This window comes from Geotrypetes seraphini, chromosome 3 (genome assembly GCF_902459505.1).
Source record: "Geotrypetes seraphini chromosome 3, aGeoSer1.1, whole genome shotgun sequence".
Classification (NCBI taxonomy): domain Eukaryota; kingdom Metazoa; phylum Chordata; class Amphibia; order Gymnophiona; family Dermophiidae; genus Geotrypetes; species Geotrypetes seraphini.
In genome coordinates, this window is record NC_047086.1 from 18,842,758 (window position 1) to 18,856,978 (window position 14,221).

General features: G+C 45.6%; 1 protein-coding gene across 4 annotated transcripts in view; it reads left to right on the forward strand.

Moving 5' to 3' along the window:
- Window positions 1-14,221, forward strand: part of ASCC3 (activating signal cointegrator 1 complex subunit 3) — a 938,401-nt gene that overhangs the window by 36,314 nt on the left and 887,866 nt on the right. For 2 of the 4 annotated variants that reach the window (XM_033936487.1, XM_033936491.1), the window contains exon 1: window positions 7,510-7,756. The exons of 1 other annotated variant lie outside the window; for it this stretch is intronic. In XM_033936487.1, coding sequence (XP_033792378.1) covers window positions 7,607-7,756 — 150 coding nt within the window. In that variant the 5' untranslated portion in view covers window positions 7,510-7,606. Of the gene's footprint in view, window positions 1-7,509; window positions 7,757-14,056; window positions 14,076-14,221 lie in introns of those variants that run through there. One more of the 4 variants, XM_033936488.1, reaches the window with a different exon arrangement.

Here is a 14,221-nt window from a genome sequence, read left to right on the forward strand (position 1 = left end):
AATAGAGGCCTAAAACCAGATTGAGTTTCGTGCAGGAGGGAGAATTGGTCAAGGTATTCCATAAGTTGGGTGTGTACCAGTCCTTCCATGATTTTTACCATAAATGGAATAGATGCTACAGGTCTATAGTTGGTTATTGATGTTGCTGGTTCTTTACAATTTTTTGGGATTGGGGTTATTATAATATGACCATTGTTGGTGTCTGGATTCCTTTATCATATTAGGCAGCTAATATGGCTCAGTGGTTAAAGGCACTTCTTCCATCTTCCCAAGGTGGTGGGTTCGAATCCCCAGGATGGTCAGGTACCCCAGCACATTTTTTTTATAGCGGCACTAGAAAAGGTTCAGAGAAGAGCGACCAAGATGATAAAAGGGATGGAACTGCTCTCGTATGAGGAAAGACTAAAAATGTTAGGGCTCTTCAGCTTGGCCAATCAGAGCCTTAGGACCCTTCCCAATGCATCCAGGGAGGGGCCTGAGGCTCTAATTGGTCCAGACACCCCAAAGGAGGGGCCTTATGTTTCCTCGCCAATCAGAACCTTAGGACCCTTCCCGGTGCACCGTGGAGGGGAAGGCCCATTTTAGATGATGCAGCAGCTGGGAGGAGGGTGTCCACATCCCTCTGGGTCATCTATTTTGAGGGAAGGGGAAGGGGTTGGCAGAGACAGTGGTCACTTGAAAGTGGGGGTAGAGGGGGCATCTCTCCTGCTGTGGAAGGGGGGTCAGATCGGGTCGCAATAGGGATTTTAATGCAGCACATGAATGGGCATCTCTCCTGCTGCAGGGGTGGGGGTGGGGGGCAGTTGGGTTGTGGCAGTTACGGTGGGGATTTTAGGGCATCAGGAGAGAGTGGGCATCTCCCCCGCTGTTGTATTTTTGCTTTTTCTTGACAGTGAATCTTTGCTGCTGTCTGCCGACTTCATTTGCATGCATGATTTTTTTGAGAATGTCTTGTTTCAGTTTTTTAGATTCGCTATCAAAATGTTTGTGTTAACAGACCGTTGCTTTTTAACGTGGTTTTTGAAGAATCCTGCTCAAAGTTCCTATCTCAGAGGATATTTAACTGCATTGACTTGGGGACCTAAACATGACAGACTTGTTGAATACCTTGATATTACATACCTTGGTTGAAGTGGGTTCTCTGAAGAAGCCAGTCTGGCGAAATGTGTCAGAACCCGTAATCTTATGTGAGAAGCACCCCTCAAGATAAGTGCATTGCTATTAATTTATAAAGAAATGTATACAGATATACAGAATTAACCATTGGATTGAAGCTATTTTCTAAGTGCTGTTATTGAACTTAAGAGACGCACAGTTAGGGGCTTGACCCCGTTTGTGGTCTCTTATTACTATCAAGGTTCTGAGCACTTTCAAAATTTTCTCAACATTTTTTTTTTCAAAAGACAAGGGACGGATTTTTCATATTTAGTTTACTCCTAGTTGTCTGCCATTTAGAAGTCCTATAGATCAATGTTGGGATGAGAACCTCTAGAATAGTATTAGCATGAACAGCTATGAAAAATTGTTCAAACTGAAAAAATAGCATTCATTCCTCAAAGGAAAGGCAATGTAAAGTGGCTATTTCCATGGACTCTGAAACACACATCGAGATATATACAAACTGTAGGAAGAGCACAAGTGGGGAATGGGATAAACACGTCAACCTTGAGACAAACAATCCTTTATTTCTATAAACTCAAAATCAATTAAATGTAGAAAACATGAATAAAAAGTCCTTTAGGTATAATGTCCTTATTGTAAAAGGATCCAGTTGATGACCCGACATGGTCCGTGTTTTGGCCTCCGGCTGGGGTGTGTCAATTGGCCCACTAGGTGTCACTCCATAGAACATAGAAACATAGAAAATAGACGGAAGATAAGGGCCACGGCCCATCCAGTCTGCCCACCCTAATGTCCCTCCCCTATCTTTGCGCTGTGAATAGATCCCATGTGTCTATCCCATTTGGCCTTAAAATCAGGCACGCTGCTGGCCTCAATCACCTGTAGTGGAAGACTATTCCAACGATCAACCACCCTTTCAGTGAAAAAGAATTTCCTGGTGTCACCTCGTAGTTTCCCGCTCCTGATTTTCCATGGATGCCCTCTTGTTGTCGTGGGGCCCCCTGAAAAAGAAGATATCTTCCTCCGTCTCAATGCGGCCCGTAAGATACTTGAACGTCTCGATCATGTCCCCCCTCTCCCTGTGTTCCTCGAGCGAGTAAAGCTGCAATTTGTCAAGCCTTTCCTCGTATGGGAGATCCTTGAGTCCCGAGACCATCCGGGTGGCCATTCTCTGCACTGACTCCAGCCTCAGTACATCCTTTCGATAATGCAGCCTCCAGAATTGCACACAGTATTCCAGGTGGGGCCTCACCATGGATCTATACAATGGCATAATGACTTCCGCCTTACGGCTGACAAAACCCCTTCGTATGCAACCCATGATTTGTCTTGCCTTGGATGAAGCTTGCTCCACTTGATTGGCAGACTTCATGTCCCCACTGACGATTACCCCCAAGTCTCATTCTGCTACCATTTTTGCTAGGATCTCGCCATTAAGGGTATAGGACTTGCATGGATTTTGGCTGCCCAGGTGCATAACTTTGCATTTTTTTGGCATTGAAGTTGAGTTGCCAGGTCCTAGACCAGCGCTCCAGTAGGAGTAGGTCGTGCATCATGTTGTCGGGCATTGAATCTTCGTGCGAATAATGTTATCTTACCTCGAAGCCCTTCTGCCAGGTCCCTTATAAAGATGTTGAATAGGATCGGGCCCAAGACTGAGCCCTGTGGCACTCCACTGATCACCTCTGTCATTTTGGAGGGGGTGCCATTTACCACTACCCTTTGAAGCCTACCTCCGAGCCAGTTCCCAACCCATTTCGTCAATGTGTCACCTAATCCTATAGAACTCATCTTGCTCAGCAACCTGCGGTGTGGTACGCTATCGCATGCTTTGCTAAAGTCCAGGTACACGATGTCCAGGGACTCCCCAATATCCAGCTTCCCCATCACCCAGTTAAAGAAGCTGATCAGGTTGGATTGGCATGATCTCCCCTTAGTAAATCCATGTTGACGGGGATCCCGTAGATTCTCCTCATCCAGGATCTTATCCAATTGGCGTTTGATTAGGGTTTCCATTAGTTTGCTCACTATCGATGTTAGACTCACTGGTCTGTAGTTTGCTGTCTCCAGCTTTGAGCCTTTCTTGTGGAGTGGAATGACGTTAGCCGTCCTCCAGTCTAACGGGACGGTGCCTGTACTAAGGGAGAGGTTGAAGAGCTCAGACAGTGGCTCTGCCAAGACATCACTCAGCTCCCTAAGCACCCTGGGGTGTAAGTTGTCAGGCCCCATTGCTTTGTTAACCTTAAGCCTTGACAGCTCATCATAGACACTGCTGGGCGTAAACTCAAAGTTTCTAAATGGGTCAACTGAGCCAACCCTTGTCTATAGCTGAGGGCCAAGTCCCGGCGCTTCTCGGGTGAATACTGAGCAGAAGTATTCATTTAATAGTTGGGCTTTTTCTGAATCTTTTTCCACATAGTCTCCTAGTGGATTCCTGAGACGTACTATCCCGCCTGAGTTTTTATTTCTGTCACTGATATACCTGAAGAAGGATTTATCTCCCTTCTGGATGTTCTTTGCTAGAGACTCTTCCATGTGGAATTTAGCCTCCCTGACTGCTGTTTTGACGGCTTTTGACTTGATCAGGTAGTCTGCTCTAGAGTCCTGTTTCCCCGATTGTTTGTAAGAGATGAATGTTTTTTTCTTCTCCTTGATGAGGTCCGAGATCTCCTCAGTAAACCACTGCGGCTTGTTGATCCTTCGCCTTTTACTTACTGATTTAACATAGCGGTTTGTTGCTTCCTGTATGGTGGCTTTCAGAGACGACCACATTCCTTCCACGCTATTGGTTTCTGCTTGGCTTTGTAGCACCTGGTGAACAAAGGAACCCATGTCTTGGAAGTTTGTGTCCTTGAATTTGAGGACCCTGGTCAGTGTGGTAGATTTAGTAAAACCTTTCCTAAGATTGAACCATACCATGTTGTGGTCACTGGAGGCCAATGTCTCGCCCACCGAGACCTCTGTGACACTCTCCATTGGTAAGTAGTAGGTCCAGTATTGCCTGATCCCTTGTTGGGACTAATACCAGTTGCTTGAGACCAGCTTCTTTCATAGAGTTTAAGAGCCTCCTGCTGCTGCCGGAAGCAGAGGTAAGTGTATCCCAATCCACATCAGGCATGTTGAAGTCTCCTAGCAATACTGTGTCCCCACGCAAGGTGATATTTTCTATATCTCCGATTATTTCCATATCCAGGTCATCCTGTTGTCTTGGGGGTCTATAGATTACGTCAAGATACAAGCATTTGTCCTTCCCTCTGGCCAAATTAACCCAAAGGGATTCCCCAGTGTACTGGACATCTGAGATTCTTGTGACCTTAATGTCATCTTTAGTGTATAGTGCTACACCTCCTCCCATTCTGCCCTCCCTGTCCCGACGAAGCAAGTTGTAACCCGGTATGACCATGTCCCACCCGTGGGAGTCTGTGAGCCAGGTCTCAGTTATCGCGACCACATCTAGGTCGGCATTCCTTATTTCTGTTTCCAATTCCAGGATTTTGTTTCCTAAACTGTGTGCGTTGACGTACATAGCCCTCCATGTTGTGTTTGTGTTACGTCTTAATGGGGATATTCCTGCTTGAGCTACTTGAACACCTTTTGCATTATTTGCGTTATTTGTGCTCTCCATAGACCCAGAACTACAATGTGCACTCCCCATATACCCAGAATTACAATTTGTACTTCCCCTAGACCCGGAATTACAATGTGACCCATAAATATGATGTGAACCACCCCCCGGCTCGAAAGTGTGTGTACTTGCCCCTGACCCAGAATTTCGGTGACTACTTACCTTAGCCTCAAAAAGGTTTTGGTTGTCGATGTTTGTATGACTCATAAAGAAGCCCAAAGCTCAAGAACCAGGGTACACATAAGTCTCCCGCCAATGATTTTTTGAATATCAGAAATGCCGGGGGCTATCAAACCCACCATCCTGTCTCCAACAATGGCTAATGTTACATGCATCTTTAGATCTAAACCTTGTTCATACCCAGGACCAAAACAGTAGCTTTCCAAATCTTCCTGGCTGATAATTTATGGACCTTTCCTCCAGGAACTTGTCCAAACCCTTTATAAACCAATCTGTGCTAACTGCCTTTACCACATCCTCTGGCAACAAGTTCCATTATTTAACTGCATGCTATTTGAAAGTTAAAAAAAAAAAAAAAAAAAAAATATATATATATACAGTGGTACCTTGGATTACGAGCATAATCCGTTCCAGGAGCATGCTCGTAATCCAAAATGCTCGTTTATCAAAGTGAGTTTCCTCATAGGAAATAATGGAAACTCGCTTTGATACTTTCCCCCCTCCACGAGAACCGGCATTGCTCCCCCCGAAGGCCCCCCTGCGATCTGGCACCCTCCCCCCCGCAATGCGGCACTCCCCCCCGCGGCGATTGGGCACTCCCCTGACGCGATTTGGCACCCCCCGCCGCGATCCGACACCCCCCCACCGCTTCATACCATCATCTGGGCACCGGCACGTTCTATGCTTGGTGCCGGTGCCCGAAGATCGGCCTCCTCTTCTGCGAGTTCAGCATCTCTTTCTCTCCCTTCTTCCATCCTCTTTCCCAAGTTCATGTCTTGTGTCCAAAAACGCACTCCCTCCCCCCTTTTGTGTTCTGCGTTTGTCTCTCAGCCCTTATCTGCAAGCAAATTGCCTTTGCAACTTTCTCAGCCAAATGGAGCTCGAGCCGTGAAGCTCATCTTCTATTTCCTGCCTGCACTGCCCCAGCACACAGAGCCGACCGGAAGTCTTCCCGATGTTGGAGGGAGAGAAGGCTTTGATTAAGCCCTCCCTCCGATGTCAGCGCTGACATCGGGGAAGACTTCCGGTCGGCTATGTGTGCTGCGGCAGGGCAGGTAGGAAGAAGACAAGCCTCGCGGCTCGAGTTGTATCGAACCCCGCAGGATCCTCGTGACCATAGGAGGCGTCCCCATGGGATCCCCATGACCCTAGGGGGCGTCCCCACAGGATCCCTGTGACCCTAGGGGGCATCCCCACAGGATCTCCGTGACTCGAAGGGGGAACCCGCAGGTCCCACGGGATTCCCGTCGTCCCCGTGCAGCTCTCTAGTCGTGACCACTAGGGGAATAAGGGGGAGGGGGTGTATGTGTCATGTCTTAAATCCTCCAGTGGTCTTGTCAGTTTGGGCACCTTTATGGAACTTAGACATAACTCAAACAGGTCTAACTTCTGGCGTCTACGTTCCCTCTAGGAAAGCTTTGGTGATGATTGCAGTATGTCCAGGTTGAAGCCCGCCCGATTCCTGCCCATAAAGAACAGAAGAATAGCCATGCTGGGTCAGACCAATGGTCCATCAAGCCCAGTAGCCCGTTCTCACAGTGGCCAATCCAGGTCACTAATACCTGACCAAAACCCAAAGAGTAGCAACATACCTCCCAACACACCTCTTTGGTCTCTGGACGCACAGCAGCTTAGAAATGCTGCTGTATGGCTAGAAAGTTGGTTTTGATTATTGGCACTTGGACGTCCAAGTGCTGACAGAGGCTAGTTTTTGGACGTTTTAAAGTTTTGATTATGAGCCCCATAGAATAATTTCCCAGGTAGTTTCCCTTACACGCAAAATAAAAACCGGACAAATAATAAGGCAAAGCGTAAATAGTGAAGGGCCCTTTTTATTAAAGCGTAACGTGTGTTAACAGAATTAGTGTGCACAAAACAACTGCTAACACACCCACAAATATAAAGTGGGCTAACTTTTAGTAAAAGGGCCCTTAAGTAAATTAAAAATGGAAAGCTGGACTTTAAAAACTACCTATGTTAAACCTTGCCAGTATTAATTCTGAATAACATTTAAGAGTTCATGGAAAAAGTGAATTGCAGACACACAATCTCTTTTACCAGCCCCCTGTCCTACTATATACAGGGCTGCCTGGTAAGGACCCGGATTCTCGAGGGTATCCAGGGGTGCAGGGGGTGGGGGGGGGGTTGTGTGGGGTTTTCCTCATCGGGAAAGAGTCTTGTTTTATGGATTGGGGGATGAAGAGCGGAGGGATTCTCACTGTGGGGAAGGTCAGGCAGTGCTAGTACCGGCAGGGTTGCCATATGGCGCCAGAAAAAGGAGGACGGGCGGAGACATCCGGGTTTTACTTCCACTGAAAGCAATGGAAGTTAAAACCCGGATGTCTCCATCCATCCTCCTTTTTCTGGCGCCATAGAGCAACCCTAAGTAAAGTGTGTGTGGGGGGATTTGATATTGGGAGGATCAGAAGGTGGAAATTTTTGTTGGGGGGGGGGGCAATGGCTAAGGTGATGCCGATCTACCCACAACAACAACAACAACACATGGCACGCTTTTGGCCCCGCCCCCTTACAGCTTAGTCTCCTCTCCTCTCCTTCCCCCCCTCCCCCCGCGGGATGGGTCACGTCAGTCGCGCTCCCGCCGCGAGGGCTGCCGGTCCAGGAAGACGGGAACTCCTGTTGCCAGCCGCAGGAGGCTCGCCTGGCGCCGGGCCTCGGAGCATGCGCCTGCGTGATGACGTGGCGCGCGAACGCTCGGCCCAGCCCCCCAGCCACGAGCTCAAGCAGAAGCCGGCTCCGTTCCTGCACCTCCGGCGGGCTCTTGCCGCCCCCTCCTTCCCCCCTCAGAGGCCACCGGCACGCGGACGCATGGTAACCCTAGCTGTGAGGCGCAGCGGCGGCAACGGCGCTGTCGGGGCTGCCCTTGGCGCCCACTTTCCCGGCGGTGGCGTTTGCGGTGACAGCTCGCGTGTGGCGGAGACCCGCAGTCCCTCCTCTCTGCCCCTTTCAGGCCTAATTTGCGCCCCCTGCAGTTCTGAGCAGATAGTGCAGGATTTCTTTTTTAAACATGTGTCAGCTGTTAGCACCGGCTTGCGTGTCACTCCTGCTGTGGTGGCGCAGCCGAATGGTTAGTGCAGGGGCCTGAGAATCCCTTGCAGCTCCTTCTGACTCTGGGCAAGCCACTTCCCCCCCCCCCATACAAAATACGAGTAGGAACCGCTTTGATTGTAACCAGTGGTCTCAAATTCGCCTTCCGGGGGCCACCGCCAGGTACTATTTTGAGGCCCTGGATATGTTTATTATAATCGCAAAAGTAAAATAAAACAGTTTCTTGATCACACGTCTCTTTAGCTATAAATTACAATATTATTATTAAGACTCAGCCAAAAGGAAAGATTTATCAACTATAAAGAGTTTTACCTCATGCAAAATTGTCATTTCTTTAATAAGACATTAACTATTTTTTTCTGAGGCCCTTCAAGTACCTACAAATCCAAAATGTGGCCCTGCAAAGGGTTTGAGACCAATGATTGTAACCACAGAAAGGCAATATATCAAATCCCATCCCTTTTTCCTTTCCCCTTAATATAGCTTAGTAATAATAATTATAACTTTATTTTTTATATACCGCTATACCACAAAACGGTTTACAGGGAAGAGACCGTATAATACTATATGTCCCTTAGATTGTAAGCCCTCCAGGGACAAGGAAATAACCTAGTATGTCTGAATAGAATTCACCTTGGTCTACTTTTGAAAAAGGTGTGAGAGAAATACATACAAATAATAAAAAATCAAAATATATCCAAATGTGAATAAGTGCTGGAACAAATCTAAGCAGGTTGGTACCATTAATCTATTAGATTTGTGGGAATATCCAGCAGTGACGTGTACATATTCGGAATGTAACCAGAATTAAACAGAAAAGTGACCTAAAGATGTTAGCTAAATTTCCTTATTTTTGAAATTAAAAATGAATTAAACTAGCAGCTAGCTCCTTGTGCTGGTCTGTTGTGAGATAGTTATACCTTGGAAGAAAGTCTGCCAAGGTACTTTTAATTGATCAAATATAAAATACATTTTTGCAAAAGCACGATAACTATTTCTAGATACAAGTTGGAGCAATTTCAGTACATACAGTACTGAAATACTATGAAAAGTGGAGGAGCAACACTTTATAATTAGCTATTTTGCGAGACACACTCTTTGGGTATTTATCTACAGTGACTACACTTTTGTGTTCCATAATGCAGGTTGTTTTAGATTTAAAGATTGTAGATTTCACTTTATTTCCTACAAATAACTGAAATTTTCTGTACACTATTCTATACTAGTCATTTGAGTATTACAATACCATGATAATGTATTGGCGGAAACGTTTTCCATGGTTGTAAACAGAAAACAATATTTTTCTGCGACTTGGAATCCTGTTAACAGTGTAGCCTCTTTCCTGTTGTTTACTACCGGCATTAGTTATTTTATTATTCACTCTGCTGTGACCTGAGAAATCCATGAGGAAGCTGGTGATTATCTCAAAAATTTCTTCTGTGAGAGAGATTAAATATATGAAAATATATTGATGCATATTTGCTCTGTGAAGTTTAAAATCGAGTGAAGATTCACAGTGAGAAAACATGCAGATTTAGGACATACACTTATTACAGTAAAGATGAGGCAATATTTAAGATAATGGCAGCCCCCCCAAAAGTGGGGTTTAAGACAGGATTTGATGGTGGCTAGAAAAGGAACATTATAACACCAGCACAGGGAGGCTGTTCAAAGTCTTGTGGCACACAGCAAGGCAGGACGCATGAGTCAGGAGTTTACATGGAGAAAGAGGAGATTAGGGACATGAGCAACTTACTTGATGAATGGAAGTCAAGAGGAGATAGATATAGGGAAAGGTGAGAGAAGATTTTATGAGGAGCTAAGGGTGAAAGCAGTTGTTTGGGAAGTTTAAACTGTTTGTGAAAGCAGAATATGAGAAGTGGAGTCAGATGGTCATATAGACCAGTGGTTCCCAACCCTGTCCTGGAGGACCACCAGGCCAATCGGGTTTTCAGGATCATCCTAATGAATATGCACGGTGCAGATCTGCATATCTGTCACTTCCATTATATGCAAATCTCTCTCATGCATATTCATTAGGGCTAGCCTGAAAACACGATTGGCCTTTTGGTCCTCCAGGACAGGGTTGGGAACCACTGATATAGACACTTGTGGAAGATGAGTCATACTCGTATAGCTGAGTTTTGATTTAGCTATAGTAAATTATATGGTTCAGCAAGGGGCCTGTGAGCGGGCACACTTCTAAAACAGTTAATAATGAGGTTTCTAGAATCCAGTGGATTGCAGGACCAAAGGCAGCATGGTTTTATTAGGAGCAGGTCTTGCCAGACAAATCTTATGAATTTTTCTGACTAGGTGACCAGAAAGTTAGATCAAGGGAGAACACTAGATGTGGTGTACTTAGATGTTAGCAAAGCGTTTGACACAGTTCTGCGTAGATGAATAATAAATAAACTGAGTGTCCTCAGTATAGGTTCTAAAGTGACTAACTGGATTAGGAAGTGGTTGAGTGGAAAGCAACAGAGGGTTGTGGCAAATGATGCTCAGTCTGAAGAAAAGGATGTTACCAGTGGTGTGCTAGAAGGTTCAGTTCTTAGTCCTGATAGTCCTTCTGTAATGTCGCTTACAAATAATGTTATCTGGTAAGGTTTGCCTGTTTGCTGATGAAACCAAAATCTTCAATAGGGTAGATGCCACTGATGGTGTAGATAGCATGAGAAGGGACTTAGCAAAGCTTGAAGAATGTTCAAGAATTTGACAGCTAAGATTTAAAGCTAAAACTCCCTCAATGCAGGGTCATGCATTTGGGCTACAAAAACCTGAGGGAGCAGTACAGTTTAGGGCAGGGGTGGGCAACTCCGGTCCTCGAGGGCAGGAATCCCGTCGGGTGTTCAAGATTTCCCCAATGAATATGCATGAGATCTGTTTGCATGCACTGCTTTCAATACATATTCATTGGGGAAATCCTGAACACCCGACTGGATTACGGCCCTCAAGGACCGGAGTTGCCCACCCCTGGTTTAGGGGGTGAAATGCTTTGTGTATAAAGCAGTTGTGGGACTTGGGTGTGATGATCCTAAGATGGCCAAATAGGGAGAAAAAGTGAAAACTAGAAAGATGCTTGGGCCCATAGGGAGAGCAATGGCCAGTAGGAAAAAGGTGATAAATGCCTCTGTTTAAATCTCTGGTGAGACTTCATTTACCCCACCCCCTTTTATAAAACCATAGTACCGTTTTTAGCGCTGGCCCTGATGATAACAGCTCCGACACTCATATGAATTCTGTGAGTATTTGAGCTGTTACTGCTGCAGCCGGCACTGAAAAACAGTGCTACGGTTTTGTAAAAGGGGGGTTAGAGTACTGTGCAATTGTAGAGATGGGTTTAGAGGGCTGCAACTAAAATGATCAGTGGTCTTTGTCATAAAGTGTTTGGAGATAGACTTAATGATCTCTAGGGTTGTATAGAGAAACCTAAAGTTGAAGAAACTATTAATTGAAGTTTTTCCCATGAGTTTATATGTGCTTGTTCACAAAATATTTTTTGGACAATTTTTTAGGCCTATCCTTGGGTCGCCAAAGCCAATAAATGTAAGCACCACCAAAATCTGTTTTGTCCCTTAAAATCGGCTCATAAGAACATAAGAATAGCCTTACTGGGTTAGACCAATGGTTCATCAAACCCAGTAGCCCGTTCTCACGGTGGCTAATCCAGGTCACTAGTACCTGGCCAAAACCCAAGGTGTAGCAATATGCCATGCTACAGATCCAGGGCAAGCAGTGGCTTCCCCCATGTCTTTCTCAATAACAGACTATGGACTTTTCCTCCAGGAACTTGTCCAAACCTTTCTCGGTGAGAGGGAGAATTAGAAGGGCTTGAACATGCGCAGATGCATGCTCAAAGCCGGCAGAGACTAGGAAGAAGAAGATCTTCAAGTGGCACCGGCACTTGTGGGCTGCGTGCCAGTGCCAAAAGGGGGGTGAGTTAAAGTTGGTCGGGCGGGGGGTTCCTGTTCTCGCGGGGGGGGGGGGGAGGGGTGCCGATTCGAGGGGGGGGCCCTTTGCGAGCGGGGGGGAGCAGTTCTCGTGCTGGTGCCAGACGGGGGGGGGTGAGTTAAAGTTGGTCGGGTGAGGGGTGCCTGTTCTCACGGGGGGTGCCGGATCATGCGGGGGTGGGGACTTTGCGAGGGGGGGGAGCAGCGCCCTGGCCTCGGGGGGGGGGGGGGGAACATATCAAAGCGAGTTTCCATTATTTCCTATGGGGAAACTCGCTTTGATAAACGAGAATTTTGGATTACGAGCATGCTCCTGGAACGGATTATGCTCGTAATCCAAGGTACCACTGTATAATATAACAGTTTATATACTGCAGGACCGTGAAGTTCTATGCGGTTTACAATAATTAAAAGATGTTACAGATTGAGTGGATTTAACAATGTTCTGCCTGTTAACATTGATTGAAAGATGCTTCAAATTGAGTGGATTTAACAAAGTTAAAAGCTAGTGATTTCTAGGGATCAGTTATTGTGGAATGAGATTGAGTACTTTAGGAACAGATATGTTTTTAGGCGTTTCCTAAATTCCCCATAAGTAGTAGACGTAAGCAATTGTTCTAGATCTTTACCCCATAATGCTGCCTGATGTGAGAGGAGATGTTGATGATGTCTTTTAAATTTACATCCTCTAACTGGAGTGGAAACAAAAACAGAATTGTTAGATGACTACACCAAAGTATGTTAAATTTCTGTTATTTTCCACAGTAAAGTACAGATATTGAAGGTTCATTTAATAAAATGCTAGATTTTTTTTTTGCATAAAATGTCTTTTTATTAGTGTATCATTGCTGAGTGAAAACATAAAAGTTATAACTATAATACCAAGACATTTGCTCCATTAAGCAAAAATAATAGCAAACGGAGCCTTATGTAATCAGTGGCTTTGAGCGACCCCAGTATAGGCTTTAAAAATATTTTATGAATTATTTTCTGATCAAACACAATCAAAGTCATGGGAAAAACTTCAATTCGCACAGCTTTTCCAACTTTAGGTTTTTCTGGACAACCCTAGATCTCAATATGCATGTTTTAGAAGAAAGGTGTGTGTGTGTGTGTGTGTGGGGGGGGGGGATATAAGAGCCATTTAAATACCTCTGTGGCATAAATGGACAGCAGGAGAGTCTCTTTGAATTGAAAGAACGCTCTAGAACAGGGGTCTCAAAGTCCCTCCTTGAGGGCCGTAATCCAGTCGGGTTTTCAGGATTTCCCCAATGAATATGCATGAGATCTATGCGCATGCACTGCTTTCAATGCATATTCATTGGGGAAATCCTGAAAACCCGACTGGATTGCGGCCCTCAAGGAGGGACTTTGAGATCCCTGCTCTAGAATGAAGGAGCCTAGGATCTAGGTGATAGGGGACGGACTCAGGAGTAGCCTAAGGAAACATTTCTTCATAGAAAGGATGGTGCTTTTGTGGAACAGTTACCCAGTATCTGCAGGAGAGGAAGGAATAATGGCATGGATGGGCCATATAGTCTTTATCTTCCTCCACATTTCTATGTTTCTTTGCAAAGAGCAAAGTGGAAAAGAGTTTTGGTAGTGTGTAGAGAAAGAAATGGATGGATTTTGGTGATATAGCAACAGGATAGCTATAACTGCTTTTGAAATAATGTGCTACTACTCCGGGCTTATTCGTAACTGGTGGGGGTTGCACTTAGTGCAGTGAAACTCCGAGAATATTCTGTGCATTTGTCTTAGATAAAAATGAATAGATCAGTTGCCTTACATATTTTCTGCCTGGTTTCTCTGCTAGCCTTTTCCATTATTTTTGTAAACTCACATAGCTGTGGATATACTTCTAAGTTGGTCATAGGAATTTGAAGTGGGAGAGGGGTGTGGCAACCGGGCTCTGATTTCAGCTCTAGCTTCAACCCTACCAAAATATTCCTCTCAGGGACTGGCTCCCTGCTTCAGTTATTTCCCCCCCCCCCCCCTTATGGCCTTCTGGATATCCTTTTTTCTTTTTTGCTGGCAGTAGCAGCGCTAAAGACACCTCCTCTGGCAGGCCTAGGATGTTCCCTCTGCTATATCCTGACCCAACAGAAACAAGACGTTGCGTTGAGGAGGTGAGATGTTGCAACCGTGGCTTTAACTTTGCTGCTATTGGCCCAGACAAGTTTAAATGAAGGGGAGGGGGAAGAAAGGGATGCCGAGACCTGCAGGGGAAGTAGGAAGAAGAGATGCTGGACCCATGGAGGGTACAAGAGGGAGG